The following is an 18,277-nucleotide window of genomic DNA, read 5'->3' on the forward strand; positions in this document are numbered from 1 at the left end:
AATGAGGAAAGAGAGACTCACTGAGACCACTCAGAAGGTGACAGAGCAGGGGACCCCATCCACATTTATCTGACCCTACATCTGCTGTGATGGAGAGTACACCGTGCACCCATCTCATGGTGTACCAATCCTGCTGTATTTTCTCCCTGGGTTGTTCAACCAGAAATACTGCATTCCCTAGCCTTCACTGCAGTGAGATGGGTCAGATGACTGAATTCTGGCCTCCTCCAGGGACTCAAACTGTGTTCTTTTGAAACATTCTTTGAGTTTTGAAGGGGAAAAAAGAAGCCAAAGAGAGATCAGGGCTGTTTGGTAGAAGGGTAAAGTTTCCCCAGGAAATCCTTGTAGGACAGCCCTTGCTCAAAGAATGACTCGGTGCATTGCCATGGTGGGGAAAAAAAAACTATTTAGCATAACCTTATTCACATTTTCTTCACTAACGCGGCTTTCAATTTTCTTAAAATTTCCACCTAATAAGCCCCAGTGTCATATACTTTGCGAAGATCTACCAAGATGACCCCTTGGGGATACAAAACACAAAAGAGTTGCCTTAACTTTCTGAGCTGACCTCTTTGCTTTGAACTAAACTGGCCTAGCAGATCCGCTTAAAAGTCATCGTTCGGAGTGGACGTGTTTTTTCCCTTCAAGGTGCCTAATGAGACTGAACCCAAGATCCGACCGAGAGAGCTTGTCGGCAGTTACCCACCCATCGTACTTCGGGGGAGGTGCTGCTGAGTCAGCGCTGCCTTATAGCAACCCCGTGGGCGCAGAATCAAACACAGTTTGATTTAAATTCATTGCTATATCAAGCCTTCCAATGGAGGATCTTCCTCTTAGACTGCCTCCTCCCGATAACAAGCCTAAAGCTTGTGTGTGACACAATGTCTCACCATCCCCACTTCTAAGGCCCGTTCTGGCTGTACTTCTTCCATGACAGATTCGTTTATTCTTCTGGCATTCCATAGTACTTTCAATAGTTTTCACCAATAATGTAGTTTAAGTGCATCAAATTTTCTGCAGTCTTCTTTATTCCTATGGGGTGCATATGAGGTGACAGAAAATGGCCTGGGTCAGGTGCACCCCTGTCCTCAAAGTGACCATGTTGCTCTTTAACTCTGGTTGAGCGCATCCGCACATTTGATTTCTCGGCTGCTGCTTCCCCAAGCATTGACTGATTAGCCAAGTAAAACGAAATCCTTGACAACTTCGATCTTTTCTTCATATCGATCATAGGGATGTGTTGTTTGGGATAAGCCCATGCTTCGATGAGCTGGAATGCTAATAGCAGTACCGTTTGACTTACAGGTAAAGCATATGTGACTGAAAGCGGGTAAGGGATAAGTCAGAAGCAGGATCTGAGTGGAGAAAAGACTTCAGTCTCTGAATTCAGGATGTTAATTTGACAAACGAGGCCCAAGATGAAGGGAGCCATGGTGGTGTCGTGGCTTACACAGTGAGCTGCTAACCACAAGGTCAGTAGTTTGAAGGCACTGGCCACTCCACGGGAGAAAGAGGAGGCTTTCTACTCCATAACGAGTTACAGTCTCAGAAACCCACGGAGGCAGAAGGCAGGTCAACCCTGTCCGATAGGGTTGCAACGAGTCAGAGCTGACTCACTGAAAGTGAGTGTGAGTTTTTGGTTAGAGGCCTGAGCCATGGTAACTTGTGCTCAGCCTCAGGGCAGCAAATGTAAACCTAACTGAGGCTTCCGTTTCTTCTGACTCATCCTAACCCTGGAGGGCAGGGAGAACACTCCCGAGGCTGTAAATCTTCATGGAAGCAGCTTGTCTTATCTTTCTCCTGCTGCACAGGTTCGGGGGTTCAAATTGCCGTTGACCTTCCAATTAGCAGCCCCAGGCTCAACCCACAGTGCCACTAGGGCTTCCCGAAACCTGACTAAATCCCTCTTTCTGATAAAGAGGGTGCCTGATCCAAGCAGGTGTGAAAGCCAAGTCAATCAATTAACTCTCCAGGAACAGGGAAACCTAACCTAGCCCTTTAGGACTTGATTGCTTAGTTTAATGAAGTGCAAAAATCTCCCCTCAGTCCAAAATAAGGAAAGAGCATGCCCAAAGAGTTCATCTGAAATTTGCCCCATAGCCTGCTTGTTCCCGATGTGCTTATAGACATCCTTCTGTGTACTATACTCTGGGACTCCGGTGCGACTTCCAGCCAGACAAGGGTGTCTGATTGAAAAAATAAAGCTTATACGTTCATGTACACATGTAATCCTTGAGAAATCCTTGAGGGATGCGATTGAAACGTTCGCACACCGTGGTTCTTTCACTCACACCACTGAAAGAGGCGGACCTCGGCAGCACTGATGGTGTTGCATTGAAAATGAAAGCATGCTATCCATTGAAAAAAAAGTCGTCCTCTAATGTAATGACTGGAATATAGCCATCTCATAATGAACACATGGGAGCTTATGGTGGTTAAACGTTGGTGGGAAAAAGCTCATTATCTTTCAACCATTTTTCCTGGGAACTTTTTAAAGCCACTTTGTATTAGTCTAGTGTCTTAGCCATCATCAAAATCCCCTTTCACCCACGCCTCCCCATATTAAGCTGCAGTACTTTCTGTTATTATACGTATGGAGTGAGTATGGACTATTACCAGGAAAGAAATCCATTCTTCTTTTACTAATTTGTTGAAGGTTTTTCTTGCCATCTTTAAGTCCACGCCAGTGGAAACTCTTTGTTCAGTTCCTCTTTGGACATTAAAAAAATTACATACATATATAAACTCACATAAACATAGAAAGTGATATTTCTTAAGTTCATACATCATTACTTGTTTCACATTTCAGATACAAGCTATTCTTGTTTTCTTTTAATTTTAATTAAAAGATCATTTTATTTGGGGCTCTTACAGCTCTTATAACAATCCATACATCAATTGTATCAAGCATATCTGTACATAAGTTGCCATCATTATTTTCTAGACATTTACTTTCTTTTGAGCCCTTGGAAACAGCTTCTCTTTTTTCCCTCCCTCCCCCACCACCCTTGTGACCCCTTGATAAATTATAAATTATTACTACTTTCATATCTTACACCTCCAGCTGTCTCCCTTCCCCCCACAGTTTCTGTTGTTCGTCCCCCTGGAGGGGTGTGTGTGGGGTTATTTTTGTTTTCTTAAAATGTGCCTCCTTTCAAATAATCAACTTTCTTGACAAGCACGCACACACAAACGCTGTATCTTATGAATCTCTAGTTAAAAGAGAGTGGGTAACAGTTTATCAGCTCTATGGTAATATTACATCTTTACTAGATCAGTATGCTAGCTCTCTAGAGTGCTAAGTAAATCTCACGTCAGTATTACCGTTTCTTTAAGAAACTTGCAGTCAGACAAGCAGGAGATGAAAATATCTTTTTGATTTCACTGCAAAAGTAATAGCATAAGGGTTAAATTACAATTTACTGTTAAAAGGTACAAGATTAATTTTATGGTACAAGATTAATTTTATGGAGCTCATTTGGTTTAAAAAGGATTAATAAGTAGAAGCACAACTCCTAGCAAAAACCAGGAGGTCCTTTTTATAGAAAACAAAGAGCAGAGAGTGGGAAAGAGAAGGAAGCAAACCATCTTTCATGCATTTTGAGGTCAAATACGAGCAAGGCTTACAGAATTCCTAAGCATCAAAACATATATTCAAGAGGGTCTATTTAATGTGTAGGTGACTTGGTAGCATGGTGGGATAAGCATTCGACTGCTAACTGCAAGGTTGGTGGTTCAAGCTCACCACTTGCTCTCTGGGAGGAAGAGGAAAAAGAAGCTGTATGATCCCATCGAAAGGTTCAGTCTCTGAAATTCTAGGGAACAGTTCTACTCTGTCCAACAGAGTCACAATGAGCTAGAATGGATTTTCTCGCAATGTTTTGTTTTTGTGTGGGTCTTGTTTCAATGTCTAAGGAGTCCTGATGGTGCCATGGTTACAGCACTTTCCTGCGAGCCAAAAGGTCAGTGGCTGGAAGCGACCAGCCTCTCCGTGGGAGAAACAGGAGCACATGGAGCCTTGAGAACCCACGGAGCAGTTCTCCTCGGGCCTTCAGGGTGGGCACGAATCAAAACCAACTTAAGTCCATGGCTTTGATCTTTTGGCTTGGCTTAGTGTCTGAACTAAAGCTTCTGAGCGAGCAGCTACACTTTGCTGAGCCAGCAGAACCATTTTAGACATACCCCTGAAGTCCCAGAAAGCAAGAATTTGAAATGTAAAAACATCCAAACCTCTTTAACTCTTGCAAAGGTTCTCTGTAACTGTAACAAGCCTGAATAATAAAATACAGATTTGACCCTACAGTAAAATGCATCTCCTTTATTCTTATGTGTGAATAAGTAACTCACGACGTGGACTTAATGATACTATCATCTCCTACAAGTTTCAAATATGATGTTTATTTGGTGCCCATTGTTGCTAAATATTATGACACCTTCAGAGATGAATTGCTCAAATCATCTAGATTTAAGTATAAATTGTCCTACTGAAAATCAAAATGCATAGAGCTCTGGAGAACAGACTATGAAGATCTAGAGACCATCCACCTTTTTGAAGCGTCTGTGGAGAGAAAGAGCGTTTTCACGCACTGCTACATCTCCCTCACCCAGCGAGGTAGCTGGGATGTTGTATAACCTGAAAACATCTTTGTTCAACAATGCATGAGTGAAGTTGGGTTGTAATGCAAAGGCCTGTACAATAAAGCCCACAATCTCTTAAATCTAGGATGAAATGAGCAAGCCTTCAGAACCAGATAAAAGTGGTTTATATTTTTTCAGTCTAAGTAACCTCTTAGCCACTTCATATTGACTGCTTCCTCTTTCCACGGTTATCCATTTTTCTGCCAGGGGCGGGTGAATGCGGATGATTTCTGGCAGGAGTTTCCTGGAAACACTCGGGGAAGCAGTATCCTTCAAGAAAGAAAGACAGAAAGGATGGTCGGTCGATGTGCGCTCATACATGCTGAGGAACAAATAACCCAGCGAGGCAGCTGGCGCTCGCTCGTGGCAGAGGGGCCCAGAGGGAAGGGGATTTGGTGAACCAGACTTTGCATTCAGGCCTGGTTTTACCATTTCTGTCCTTGGATATTTTGCTTACACTGAGTTTTAGTTTCATTATTTTAAAAAAAAAATTGCGATAATGATAACTATTCCATGGGTTCTTTTTTTTAAATCGTTTTATTAGGGGTGCATACAACTCTTATCACAATCCATACATTGTGTAAAGCACATTTGTACATTCATTGCCCTCATCATTCTCAAAACATTTCCTCTCCACTTAAGTCCCAGGCACTAGGTCCTCATTTTTCCCCTCCCTTCCCGCTCCCCCCTCCCTCATGAGCCCTTGATCATTTATAAATTATTATTTTGTCATATCTTGCCCTGTCCGACGTCTCCTTTCACTCATTTTTCTGTTGTCTGTCCCCCAGGGAGGAGGTCACATATAGTTCCTTATAATCGGTTCCCTCTTTCCAACCCACTCTCCCTCTACCCTCCCAGTATCACCACTCACACCACTCACTGGTCCTGTAGGGATCATCCGCCCTGGATTCCCTGTGTTTCCAGTTCCTATCTGTACAATCCACTGGGCTCTTATCAAGATTAAAATCTAGAGGGGAATATATATTTTAAAATAGGAAGTGTAATACCTGATACAGTGTTACAAAGTTGGCATATGTCCCAGCAAAAATGTGTTTGATGTGAGCATTTGCAAGTTCTGGGGAAAAAAATGAAAAATCCATGATTAGAGGTTTTAGAAGTAAAAATAGATCCGATGACATTCCCATGTCAAACTTACTTATTTACTCACAACTTACATGTTTGTAAATGGATGGTGACCACAACAGCATAACATATTAACTTTGATAAGATTGGAAAGTCATATAACTCATTTAGTGTAAAAGTTAACTTTTTATGAACTTGCATAATGAAACTAGGTGCACATGCTTTCAAGAGGGGTGGCTACATAGGTGAGGGGGTTTCCAAAAGCTCCCGGGGAAACTCCATGATCTCTTTATATAAAAGAGTTTGATTGAGATATAGCTAATACATCATACAATTCAATCATATTAGAAAGCATGTGCAAACATCATCATAATCCACTTTAGAACATTTTCTTCTTTCTTGTACTCATTGTTGTTGACTCCCCATTTCCCACCATCACCCATCCCCTTCCATGCCCTAGGTAATTATTTCTCCAGTTATTGTCTCTACAGATTTACCTATCTTGAATTCCCTATTCTGAAAAAACATACAAAACAAAAAGCCCCCAATAAAGGACCCAGCAATCAATGGTCCAATAAGAGAAAAACCTCACTCAAAACCCCAAAAATATTTAAAAACTAGAATAAATTCAAAATGGGTCAAACGGGAGATCAAATGATAAGGTCTTACATTTTATCCAAACTAAAGCTGCTACAATCCACTTTGCAATTCTCTCTGTCTGATATTAAGGCTATTTACACCCCTAGACTCCATCAGAGGTGATTCACTGGAACTTAATCTGCCGTGGGGACCCTGCAAGTGGATTTGGGGCTCCCACTATTATCCATAGTGTTCCCCAAACCAGGTGTTTAGAATTTAAGCTCTTATACCGTTTCTTCCTCTGGGTTTGGATTTTATTACTTACAATTCTTAGATCACACAAGCTACTGTGCTTCTTCCATGTGGACTTGGCTGACTGCTCACTTAAATGGTTGCTTGTTTTAAGAAAAGCCTTCAAGATGCTATTCTTTCTGATAGCTGGACACCATCTGATTTCTTATTTTGTGCTACATTTTGCTGTAGCACCCATATCTTCAGTGATTTTTTTCATGAGGGCGAGTGCCAAGTAGGGTCATGGCACAAGAACTTATTGTTCTTCTATTAGGACTAAGATGAAATGAGAGCTCAAAATTCGTTCACATATGTGTGGTTCACATACGTCTCTGGTTCACGTCAGAGACATTATTATCTTTCCGTCGGAGTTCATCATTAATCATCCCCACAGGGCATAAAGCAATCTAAAAGGATATCCTACACATGTATAAATTCCTTTTCTCAACAGTGTTTTAAATTCCATTATCTATTACCCCTACTTTTCCATGGATTTTTTTAGAATCCCCTCATATATAAATGTTCTGTTGCTTAAGAGACTGATTTAGCATCTTCTTTTGCAATCCTTTACGTTTTAGAAATGATTAAAAATATAAGAATCACACATAAGAAAAAAATTCATAAAATACGAATTTACAATGAAAGTACTGAGAGAACCACAAGCAGTTGGATACTATTTCTCATTGGTGGCATCATTCAGCACAAAGTCATAGGTGAGCGGAACCGCTCTTACCATCAGCAGAAATCAGGCAGCTGACATGGAAGTTATTTGTCAGGGCGTCCGGACGAGCTGAGCTGCTTGTGTGACTTGGTCCATGGCCGAAAGATAGCACTCGACAAGTGGTGTAGACATATGCAATGGTGTGGTAGCTACAGGAGAGAGAACACAACACAACGAAGACTGAAATACTCCTGTTTGTGGTGGGAGGGGATGATGTTCCCTCACACAAAATACAGGATTTATAGCCAAGTACCCCAATATCCTTTCACAATGCTACTCTAGGAAGCATCTAAATATTGAGGAAGGTTCTAAATAACAATGGATGGTATTAACTGATTACTAACTTTACAGTAGAATATTATTGACGGGCGATGGACTTTATGTGGTTTCTATCACTTTTGTCTTAAATATAATTGCTTGTCTAAGTAAATTGTTAGTAGTTGTTGATAAGTGCCATTGACTCTCACTGAGCTTGTGTACGACAGAACCCGACCTGCTCCTGGACCATCCTCATCATTGTTATGAGATACGAGCCCACTCTTGCTGTCATATGTCAATTCATCTTGGTGGGGTGTGGCGGGGGTGGGGGGACTTTCTCTCTCTCTCTCTTTTTTTGTTTGGCTGACCCTCTACTTTACTAAGCATGATTTCCTTTTCCAAGGCCTAATATCCCCTGGTAACATGTCCAAAGTATGAGATAAACTCTCTCCATCCTCACTTCCAGGAGCAGTCAGGTCAGACCTCTTTCAAGACGAATTTATTTGTTCTCCTACCCGACCCATGGATTTTCAGTATTCTGCACCAGCAACACAATGCAAATGCATCAATCCATTGTCCGACTTTCAACTGCATCTGAGGCAATTGCGCACATAATATTCCATATGTCCTCATAATTAGGTTATATAAAGCTTTGACTATATATGTAAATATGCATCATCTAAACTATAACAACGGTGCTCTCCAACCCCCATCTTTCTGTCTGTCACGCTGTGGGAGCTTTCATGTTGCGGTGATATTGGGCCCTAAGGCACTGGTATTTCAAATGCCAAAAGGGTCACTCGGGTGCATAGAGTCCAGTGAAGTTTCTAGACTAAATAAGACTAAAACGAAAGGTCTGATGATCTACTCCCGAATATTAGCTAACAGCAACGTTTGGATCACAACAGAATATTGTCTGAGGAACATTTTGTCATGTTATGCCAAAGGTCAATGTGAGTCAGAGCTACTCTATGGGAAGTGAGAACGCACCTGAGATTGCTTTGTTCACTCTTGTCTTACCAACTCAGATAGCAACTACTGCTATTTTTGTAATATTTTAGGGCAAGAAAAAACCCCTGGAAACCTAAACTCTATTATAAAGAAATAAATATGAAGAAAGGAAAAGATCAATGAAAATAGCAGCTACATATTAAAGTGCTTAAGGAGTTTTGGTGGCAGGGTGATCACAAGTCCAGCTGCAATCCGCAACGTCAGCAGTTCTATCCTGCCCTACAGCTGCTGAAAGTGGGCATTGACTGGATGGCAGTGCGTTTGATTTGGGGGGAAGGCTTAATTAAATTCCTCATGGGTGATTCCTAAGCATGAAAATATAATCGTTTCTATCTAGACAAAGGTGTCGCTGGATGGTACTCAGCTATTAACTTAAACAATGGCGGTTCAAATCCACGCAGAGGTGCCTGGGAAAACGGCCAGGAGATCTACTTCTGAAAGATGGCAGAGAGGAGACCCTAGGAAGTGCAGTTCTACCCTGAAGCACACGGGGTCAGCAGGAGTCTGAATCGACTCCACAGCAACCACGTAATGGTTACTCACGGCAAAGTCGTACCGGTTACTCACGGCAAAGTCGTACCGGTTACTCACGGCAAAGTCGTACCGGTTACTCACGGCAAAGTAGTACCGGTTACTCACGGCAAAGTAGTACCGGTTACTCACGGCAAAGTCGTACCGGTTACTCACGGCAAAGTCGTCCTGGTTACTCGTGATAAAGTAAGTTATTACCATCCACAGTCTATCTGTGAAACGAGGCCATCAATTCCTTCCACAGGTTGTGGGCCTCTCTTCTCAGCTGTGCAGTTGTGACCCAATTGTCCAAAGCTATTGTCTCCAAATGTAAACACCTTACCATCCTGTTTAAAAGGAGAGAAATCAGATTAATTCCCAACTAAACAATTACCAACAGCATAAGGATTAAGTATCCTAGAGAGTTAATAGGAGGTAACTTCTAAAACTTCATGGGGAAAAAATCACTGTCTTTTAATTCAGTTTTTCAATGAACTTTTTAAAGTTCTCTTGTATGGAAATAGATTGTGAAATACAAACTTTAAATTGGGTATGTGTCCTTACTTACTTCTAATGAATGTAAAATTAACAAATACAACATAAAAAATCACTGGCATAAATGAATGGATATATTAACTCGATTTAGACTTATGCCAAAATGAAAGCATAAAGTTACTTTATTTATTTGAGTATTTTCCTGAAAATAATCTCTTTTGAAAAGATGATTTGGTAAGTAAATACAATTCTAGCTTTCGCCTACCAACTACCAACTATGAAAAACATAGTAACTGAAAAAACTGAGGGTTCAATATATATATATAGACATACGTGCATGCATGCATTTGGGACAATCAATTAAAACCATTTTTTTATTACTCTACATAAAAACCTCAAAGAAATATGACACTTTCTAGAAACACGTTATTTACACAATCTAAGCTTAAAAAATTTCTGGAACAATCCATCACAAAAGAAGAAATCGAACAGGTCATTGACACCTTCTTAGGCTCCCCTTCCCCCAAAGAACAACAAACCACCACAACAAAAAAGGCCTGCCCCAGATGGCTTCATTGGTAAATTCTGCCAAACATTCAGAGGAAAGCGGACACCAATTCTACTCAAACTAGTTCAAAAACACAGATAAGGATGGATTGCTTTACAACTCATTCTATAAAGCAAAGCATAACCTTGATATTAAAACAAGTCATAGATACCACTAAAATAACAAAAGCACATTATTATAGAGCAGTATCCCTTGTGAACATATATGCAAAACTTTCCAACAAAATCCTAGCCAATAGGATCCAACAGTGCATCCTGAGCAAGTAAAATTCATACTAGGTTTGCAAGGATGGTTCAGCATTAGAAAAACAATCAATGTAACTTACCACATAAATTAACAAACAAATCAAATCAATGCAGAAAAGACATTTGACAAATGAATGCCCATTCCCAATAACTCTCGGCAAAATAGAAATAGAAGGGAAATTCCTCAACACAGTAAAGGAAAGGGTATATACACAAATAGGTCTGTCTTGGAAGAAGTACATCCAGAATGTTTATTAAGTAAGATGATTATTAAGATGATGATTAAGTAAGATGATACTTTAGATATATTACAAGGAGAGACCATTCCATGGAAAAGGCACCTAATGACAACAACATATACAAAAACGTATGGCCTATATTAGTCTCAATGATGAGAGCCTGAAAATATCCTCCTAGCAAAATGAAACTAGACAAACATATCCTTTATCATCACTCCTATTCAAAATTGAGTAGGAAAGAAAGAGAAATAAAAAGCATTCAAATTGGTACTGAAGTGAAATGACCTCTATTTGTACATAATATGATCCTATAGATAGGAAGGCCCAGAGACTCAACAAGAAACCTACAGGAATTAATATAATGATTCCGTAAAGTGACAAGGTAGAAGATTAGTATACCAATTCTATCAGAATCCTCTACAACAACAGAGAAAGGAAATTCTAAAAAGGAAATCAGAAAAACAATGCTATTTGCAATGGTCACCCAATAAATGAAGTACTTAAGAATAAATCCAAGATATAAAAAAGATCTATATAAAGAACACTATGAGATACTATTATAAGAAACTTACATGAATAAAAGAATATGACATGTTTATGGATAGGGAGACTGCAATTGTGAACACCAAAGGAGTCTAGAGATATAATCCTGATCCAGAATCATTCTTTAAAGAAATAGAAAAACCAATCACCAAACTTATATGGAAAAGAGATCCTAGATAAGCAAAGTGCTCCTAATAAGAACAAAGGGGGAATACTGCATAGCTGTGGTATTCAAAATAGCCTCATCTTGGTACAATGACAGACACCCAAAGAAAGAATTAGAGTTGAGAACCCAGAAGTAACTCTATCCACCTATGCACAGCTCATCTTTGACAAGGCTGAACCTACAAAATGGAGAGAGATCATCTTGGTACTGGCAAAACTGGGTATCTGGTTGAAGGAAAATGAAACAGGATTCAGGTCTCTCACCATAAACAAAAACTAAATCTATCAAAGATTCTAAACGTAACCCTAAAACTATAAAGATTATCAAAGAAAAACAAGGGCAATGTTAAGGTCCTAGTACATGACATATGCACACTATCAAACATAATTGCAAATGCCCAGACAGTAGGAGGCAGACGAGATGACTGGGACCTCTTCAAAAGAACCCACAGAGTGGGAAATATTTTTTGTAACGGTATATTGGACAAAGGGCTAATCTCTAAGATTTATTGAAGACTTCAACACAATTAAAAAAAGGGAGAGAATGCAATTTTAAAAATGGGCAGATGACATGAAATGACATTTCATTAAAGAAGACATTTGGGCAGGCAAAAACCACATGAAAACATGCTCGTGATATTTAGCCATTCAAGAGATAAAACCAACACACCAGTTATCTCCTCACCACAGAAATAATAGCTAAGTTAAAAAAAACCAACCCCAAACAGAAACCAAAAAAATGCTAGGGGGGAACTGGTGAGATTGGACCCCTAATATACTGCTGCTGGAACTGAAAAATGGTGAAACCACTATGGAAATGGTATGGTGCTTCCTAAAAAATATGTAAGTAGAAATACCATGTGATGTAGAACTTCCATTACCAGATATGTATGTCCTAGAGAAATAAGAGCCATGATATGTAAAGAAAGCTGTACAACACTGTTTATCTCAGCATTAGTCACGTAGGAAAAGGATGGAGACACCCACAGAGGTGTGGATAACCAAGCTATGGCATATACACAAAATGGAATTCTGTACAATATTAAAGAATCACAATAAAATATGTGAAACAACTCATAACATGGATGGATCTAGAGGAGGACATTATGCTGAGTGAAGTGCCAATCACAAAAGAATAAATATTGTATGAGACCACAACTAAAGAAAGAAAAGTTTTACACAGACACATATTTCATAGTTGTCAGGAATAGAAAGGGAGAGTAGGTCATGAACTGTGGTTGTCGTTAGGTGCTGTTGAGTTGGCTCCAACTCATAGCGACCCCAAATCCTTATCTCAAAGGAGGACATGTGTGAAGGCAGTGGGAGAAATGAGGGTTTCTGCTCCCACAAAGATTTACAGCCTTGGAAACCCCATATTCTGGTCACCATGATTCAGAGTAGACACGGCAGCGTGTTTGGGTTGTTTTTGTTTGTGTGGAGGCAGAGGTGATATACAAGAAGGGGGAGCACAAAAGCCATGGGAAAACACTAGGTGGAGCATAGAAGTGAACAGCAACAAATGTAAATACAACTACCTGGACCTCAACCCTGCAATAACAGTCATGATGATAATGTACAAGGAGATATATAGATAGACAGACAACTTGAACAGGTTTAGGAAGGCAGATGGGACTACCACCAGGAAGATATATATAGTTTGACAAGGGATATTTTGACATATGTATGTATATGTGCTACAAATATCTCCATGAATGTAGTAGAGGATACAGGAGGAAAGTGATGAAAACTTCTTAGCCATAACTTAGCACCTGGAGGGAATGAGTTGCTAGGCCTGGAAGCTCAGGACCACAGCCTCAGGAGACATCACACCATGCACAAAGACAGCATTCTATAAGGGTCTTCAAAAAGTTCATGAAAAATGGAATTTTCCCACATTTTTGAAGCCCTTTTATATATCTTACTTTATCAGATTTCTTCTTTGTTCTGAAAGGGAGAGACTCATAGTTGCACCTTAGGTGGCCACTTACAAGCTTTCAAAACCCCAGTGCTGTTCATCAAAGTCTGCAAAGCTGTAATTAAGAGATCAAATGATGCACAGCTTTACAAAATTAATGTATGTATGGATTGTGATAAGAGTTGTATGAGCCCCCTAATAAAATGATTTAAAAAAAGATCAATTGATAGTTAATGGTGATTGGAATGCAAAAGTTGGAAACAAAGAGGAAGGAACAGTAGTTGGAAAACATTGTCTTGGTGATCAAAACAAAGCTGGAGACCCCATGATAGAATTTTGCAAGACCAATGACCTGTTTGTAGAAAGTATCTTTTTTCAACCACACAAAATTGACTGTATACATGGACTTCTTCAGATGGACTGCACAGAAATCACCTTGACTCCCTCTGAGAGACGAGATCATGAAAAAGCCCAACATCAGCAGCTAAAACTAGGCCGGGAGCTGACTGGAACAGACTATCAATTGCTCATATGTAAGTCCAGGATAAAGCTGAAGAAAACTGAAACAAGTCCACAAGAGCAAAATTCTGAACTTAAGTCTATCCCAGTTGAATTTTGAGAATATCTCAAGAATGTATTTGGCACATTGAACACTAATAACAGAAGATCCAATGAGCTGTGGGAGGACGTTAAGATCCTCATTCTGGAAGACATCAAAAGGCTTTTAAAAATACAGGCTATAAATAATGGATCTAAGGGATGTCAGAAGAGACCAGATATGTGCTGAAGGAGATGGATTGACACAATGGCTGCAACAATGGGTTCAAGCATGAGAACAATTACGAGGATGGCATTCGACCACGGGGTATTTCATTCCTTTGCATAGGGTCAGGTAACAACGAAGAAAAATTCGTTATGGGAGTAGGAAGCCCTGTCTTTCTCGCCTGTGGAGTGGTTGGTGGTTTTGAATTTTTGACCTTGAGGATTGAAGCCCAACTCATAACCACTACTCTAACAGGGCTCCTTAAGTTGCTCATAGAAACACAGAAACTTTTAGTATTTCCATTTGCAGCTTGAATTTTTCCTTCCATTCTTTCAGCTTGATGTATGCTGAGCATGTTCTTCCTTTTTGTTTCTGTAAGTCTTTACACATTTTGTTATAATACTTTGTCTCTGAGCTGTCCTTTGGAATTTTCTGTTCAACTCTCTACTTCCTCATTTCTTCCATTTGCTCTAGCTACCCTATGTTCAGGGCAAGTTTCAGAGTGCTTCTGACATCCACTTGGATTCTTTCTTCCTTTCCTGTGTTCCTATTTTCCTTTCTTCGTGTATGGCTTTCTAAATGTATCCCAGTTTGTCAAGTCTCCTGTCATTAGTATTCAACGTGTCCAATCTGTTCTTGAGATGTTCTCCAAATACAGGTGGGATAGACTCAGGGCTGTATTTTGGCTTTCGTGAACTTGTTTTAATTTTCTTCAACTTCAACTTACATAAGAGCAATTGATGGCCTGTTCTACAGTCAGCCCATTCAGTCATTTTTGGCTGATGATATTGAAATTCCCCATCAACTCTTGCCATAAATGTAGATTTGAATCCTGTGCATTCCATCTCACACAGTCTATGTGCATAGTCACTGATTATGTTGTTGAAGAAAAAAACCATATTTGTGATGAGGAAATCATTATTCTTTGGAAAATTCGATCACATATTCCCCAGCTCCACTTCTATCACCAAGGCCATATTTTACAACGACTGATCATTCTTCTTTGTTCCTGACTTTGTAATCTAATGACTGGTGACTATTAATGCACCTTGATTACACATATGATCAATTTAAGATAGAAGTTGTTAGAATTCCTCAATTTATTTACCATTAGCTTTTGTGATTGGTGTGTGAATTTCAATAATAAATGTATTACACAATTAGTTCTCCTGGTAGGGATATAAATACTTTTTCCATCTGTATGCTAAGCAAATAATCAAAGAAACTTAACTCTAGGAAGAAAAATGTGGTATCAGGATTGGAAGAAAACTTATTAACAGCCTGCGATATGCAGATGGCACGGACTTGCTTGCTGCAAGTGATGAAGACTTTACGGAATACAAGTCCATGTAAAGAAAACCAAAATTTCCACAATTGAACCAATAGGTAAAATCATGATAAAGGGAGACAAAGGATTTCATCTTGTTTGCAGTCAAGGTGTCAAACAACACACTGCCCTGCGTAAATCTGCCGTACAAGATGTCCTGACAGTGTTGGAAAGCACTGATGTTACTTCAATGTCTAGAGTGCACCGGGCCCAAACCATGGGGTTTTCAATCATATCATATACATGTGGAAATTGGACAGTGAATAAGGAAAACTGAAGAACTGAGGCATTAGAATTATGGTTCTGGAGAAGAATATTGAACATACCGTGCACTGCCAAAAGGAAAAATCAAATATGTCTTGAAAGAGGACCACCAGAACGCTCCTTAGAAGAAAAGATGGTGAGACCTTGTCTCATAAACTTTGGACCTGTTATCAGGAGAGACCAGTCCGCTGAAAAGGGCATCATGCTTGGGAGAGTAGAGGGGCAGCAAAAAGAGGAAGCCCCTTGACAAGATGGATTGACACCATAGCTACAACAATGGACTCAAATCTATGAACAGTCAGGAGAATGGATCAGGACTGGGTGGTGGTTTGTGCTGTTGTACATGGGGTAGCTATGAGTCGGAAGCAACTCGGAGGCACCTGCCTACGACCATATTACATGAACAAAGACACCTGGGAGGTGTGCATCCTTAGAACAATCAACTGTATGAGCTCAAAAGGGCATTCACCCATGGATAAAGTTCAGAAGGCAAGAAGGGATAGGAAAAACGGATGAACAGAAATGGTTACGCCCGGAGGTAGTGGGAAGAGTGATGTTGCATTGTGGGGACTGACATCAATGCCATAAAAGAACATGGGTACTCATCATTGAATGGAAAATCAATTTGCCTTAAAAACAGTCACCCCAAGTTCAAGAAAACATTAAAAATGATTTGGCCCATAGAGCTTAAAAATGAACATTTCAATCACATAAATAATCATCAAGTCTACTTTTTTGACTATGGAGAAAACCCACACTGCTAGAATGTACGATATAGCCAATAAAAGGAGAGAACAAAATTCAGGCGAGTAGCTCAAGATTGTGCAGAGCAAGAGATTGAAAGAAAGTGTATTTTGGTCTGTAATATGAGTTATTGAAAGCTAAGAATTACATTGTTGCTTCTATAAAAATTGTCATCAGTAAAGCTACACAGTATGAGAGAATGGTTGCTGGGAGGGTTAACTCCTGTGATAATCTAATTTAATAGTTATCTAAAAATATTCTCTAAAGGTGATATTGGCCTTTGTATGAGATTTGAAAATTTCTTTGTTTATACGATGTGTGTACATTGGGTTGTACCCAACATATAGAGCTATCAGTACATACACCTTGGGGTAATATTTCTCTGAAATTAAAAAACATTGTAACACACTGGATTTACCTGGGTAAGCACTGCAGTGTGCTCATAGCCACAGCTGATATAAGTCACACCTAGGTTCTTTAGAGCGCCAATTGAGCGAGGCTTGTAGCTCTGCACTGCTGAAAACAAAGCAGAATTTCTAAATTATAAAAACAAGCCCAGATTTCATCATTGTTAATAAAACATCTACATAATTAATTAAAACAGTTTCAAAAATGTAAAGAATCACAACTATGCATATTAACAAACAGAGGGGAATCCGTGCTTTAGAAAAGAAAAAAGAACTGGCATTTCAGAATTTCTTTCTGGGAGCAGTTAACCTTCTGCAAGGCCTGAGGGTATTAACCTTAAAACTACACTTCAAGACTGCCTACTGCCGTTGTCTCTCATGCATTTATGTCACATAGTGGTTGCTGTTATTTTTTGGTTAAGAAGGGACAAGAGAATGCAACACTGCCTGGCCCTGTGCGGGTCTCACAACCATCACTATGGCGGGCGGGGCCCCTTGTTGTAGCCACTGTGCATCTTTCTCTTAGGGAGGGTCTTTTTCTTTTTCTCTGATCTTCTACTTTTCCTTCTCCAGGGACTGGTTCCTCCTGATAATGTGCCCAAAATATGAAACACAATGAGTATTCTGATTGTGCTTCTTCCAGGACAAATTTGTTGTTTCTTTGGTAGTCACATTGTATTCAATAGTCTTTGCCAACATCTCAATTCAAAGGCAGCCATTGGTCTCCAGTTTTCACTATCCAGCTTTCGCATGTATATGAGGCCACTAAAAATAGCATGGCTTGAGCCACGTGCACCTTACACCTAAAAGTGACTTCTTTGCTTTTCAACACTTCACAGGGGTCTCCTGCAGCAGGTATGCCCAAAGAAATCTTGGCCAAAATAATTAATCTCTTGATTATTGTTTCCATGGGTGGTGTGGTAGTTACATAATCTGGTGTCAATTTGGGACGCGAGAGGATTAAGAGTGAAGGGGTGGAGTCTAGTCTGTCAATCGGGTCATAGCCAGTGAGGCCTCTATGTGGGCATGGTCTTCTTCTGAGAATTCTGGGAAATCCTGATTTTCCTACTTGGAGGCAGGAGACATATTCTGTCTCTGCTCACTCCCTGGGAGACATTGCAGCTGACAAGACACGTGGAACTATGCTAGTGCCCTGAACCGGAGAAGCCACAAGGACCTACCCTGATGTAACCAGACCTCTAAAGCTGGAGAAACCACGTAGAGACCCCTGTCAGCACTGAGATGCTTGTAATGCCACTGGATCCAAAACTTCTACCCACTGACCTGTGATTGTCCTGCATTCGGCATAATTGCACGTGTTTCATGAGTCTGAAGAGGACTTTATAGATTGGTATTGAACATAGGGGCCAATATCAGACTTAGGGCTTGGACTAGACTGGGTTGGGATGCTTTCTTAATGTACAATTACCCTTTATATAAAGCTTTCTCTTACACACATAGGAGTTTCTATGGATTTGTTTCTCTAGTCTACCTGGACTAACACAGATAGG

At 40.0% G+C, this 18,277-nt stretch overlaps 1 protein-coding gene across 1 annotated transcript in view; it reads right to left on the bottom strand.

The window, feature by feature from the left end:
• LOC101652285 (probable E3 ubiquitin-protein ligase HERC6) overlaps positions 1-18,277 on the bottom strand; it is a 61,075-nt gene that overhangs the window by 35,649 nt on the left and 7,149 nt on the right. The window contains exons 4-10 of the mRNA XM_004703426.3: positions 16,778-16,875; positions 9,311-9,438; positions 7,325-7,461; positions 5,646-5,713; positions 4,787-4,908; positions 3,325-3,384; positions 2,617-2,710 (exon numbers count right to left, since the gene is read on the bottom strand). Coding sequence (XP_004703483.2) covers positions 2,617-2,710; positions 3,325-3,384; positions 4,787-4,908; positions 5,646-5,713; positions 7,325-7,461; positions 9,311-9,438; positions 16,778-16,875 — 707 coding nt within the window. The remainder of the gene's footprint in view (positions 1-2,616; positions 2,711-3,324; positions 3,385-4,786; positions 4,909-5,645; positions 5,714-7,324; positions 7,462-9,310; positions 9,439-16,777; positions 16,876-18,277) is intronic.

This window comes from Echinops telfairi, unplaced genomic scaffold (assembly GCF_000313985.2).
Source record: "Echinops telfairi isolate 266 unplaced genomic scaffold, ASM31398v2 ScPeMD7_7468;HRSCAF=8506_0, whole genome shotgun sequence".
NCBI classification, from domain to species: Eukaryota; Metazoa; Chordata; class Mammalia; order Afrosoricida; family Tenrecidae; genus Echinops; species Echinops telfairi.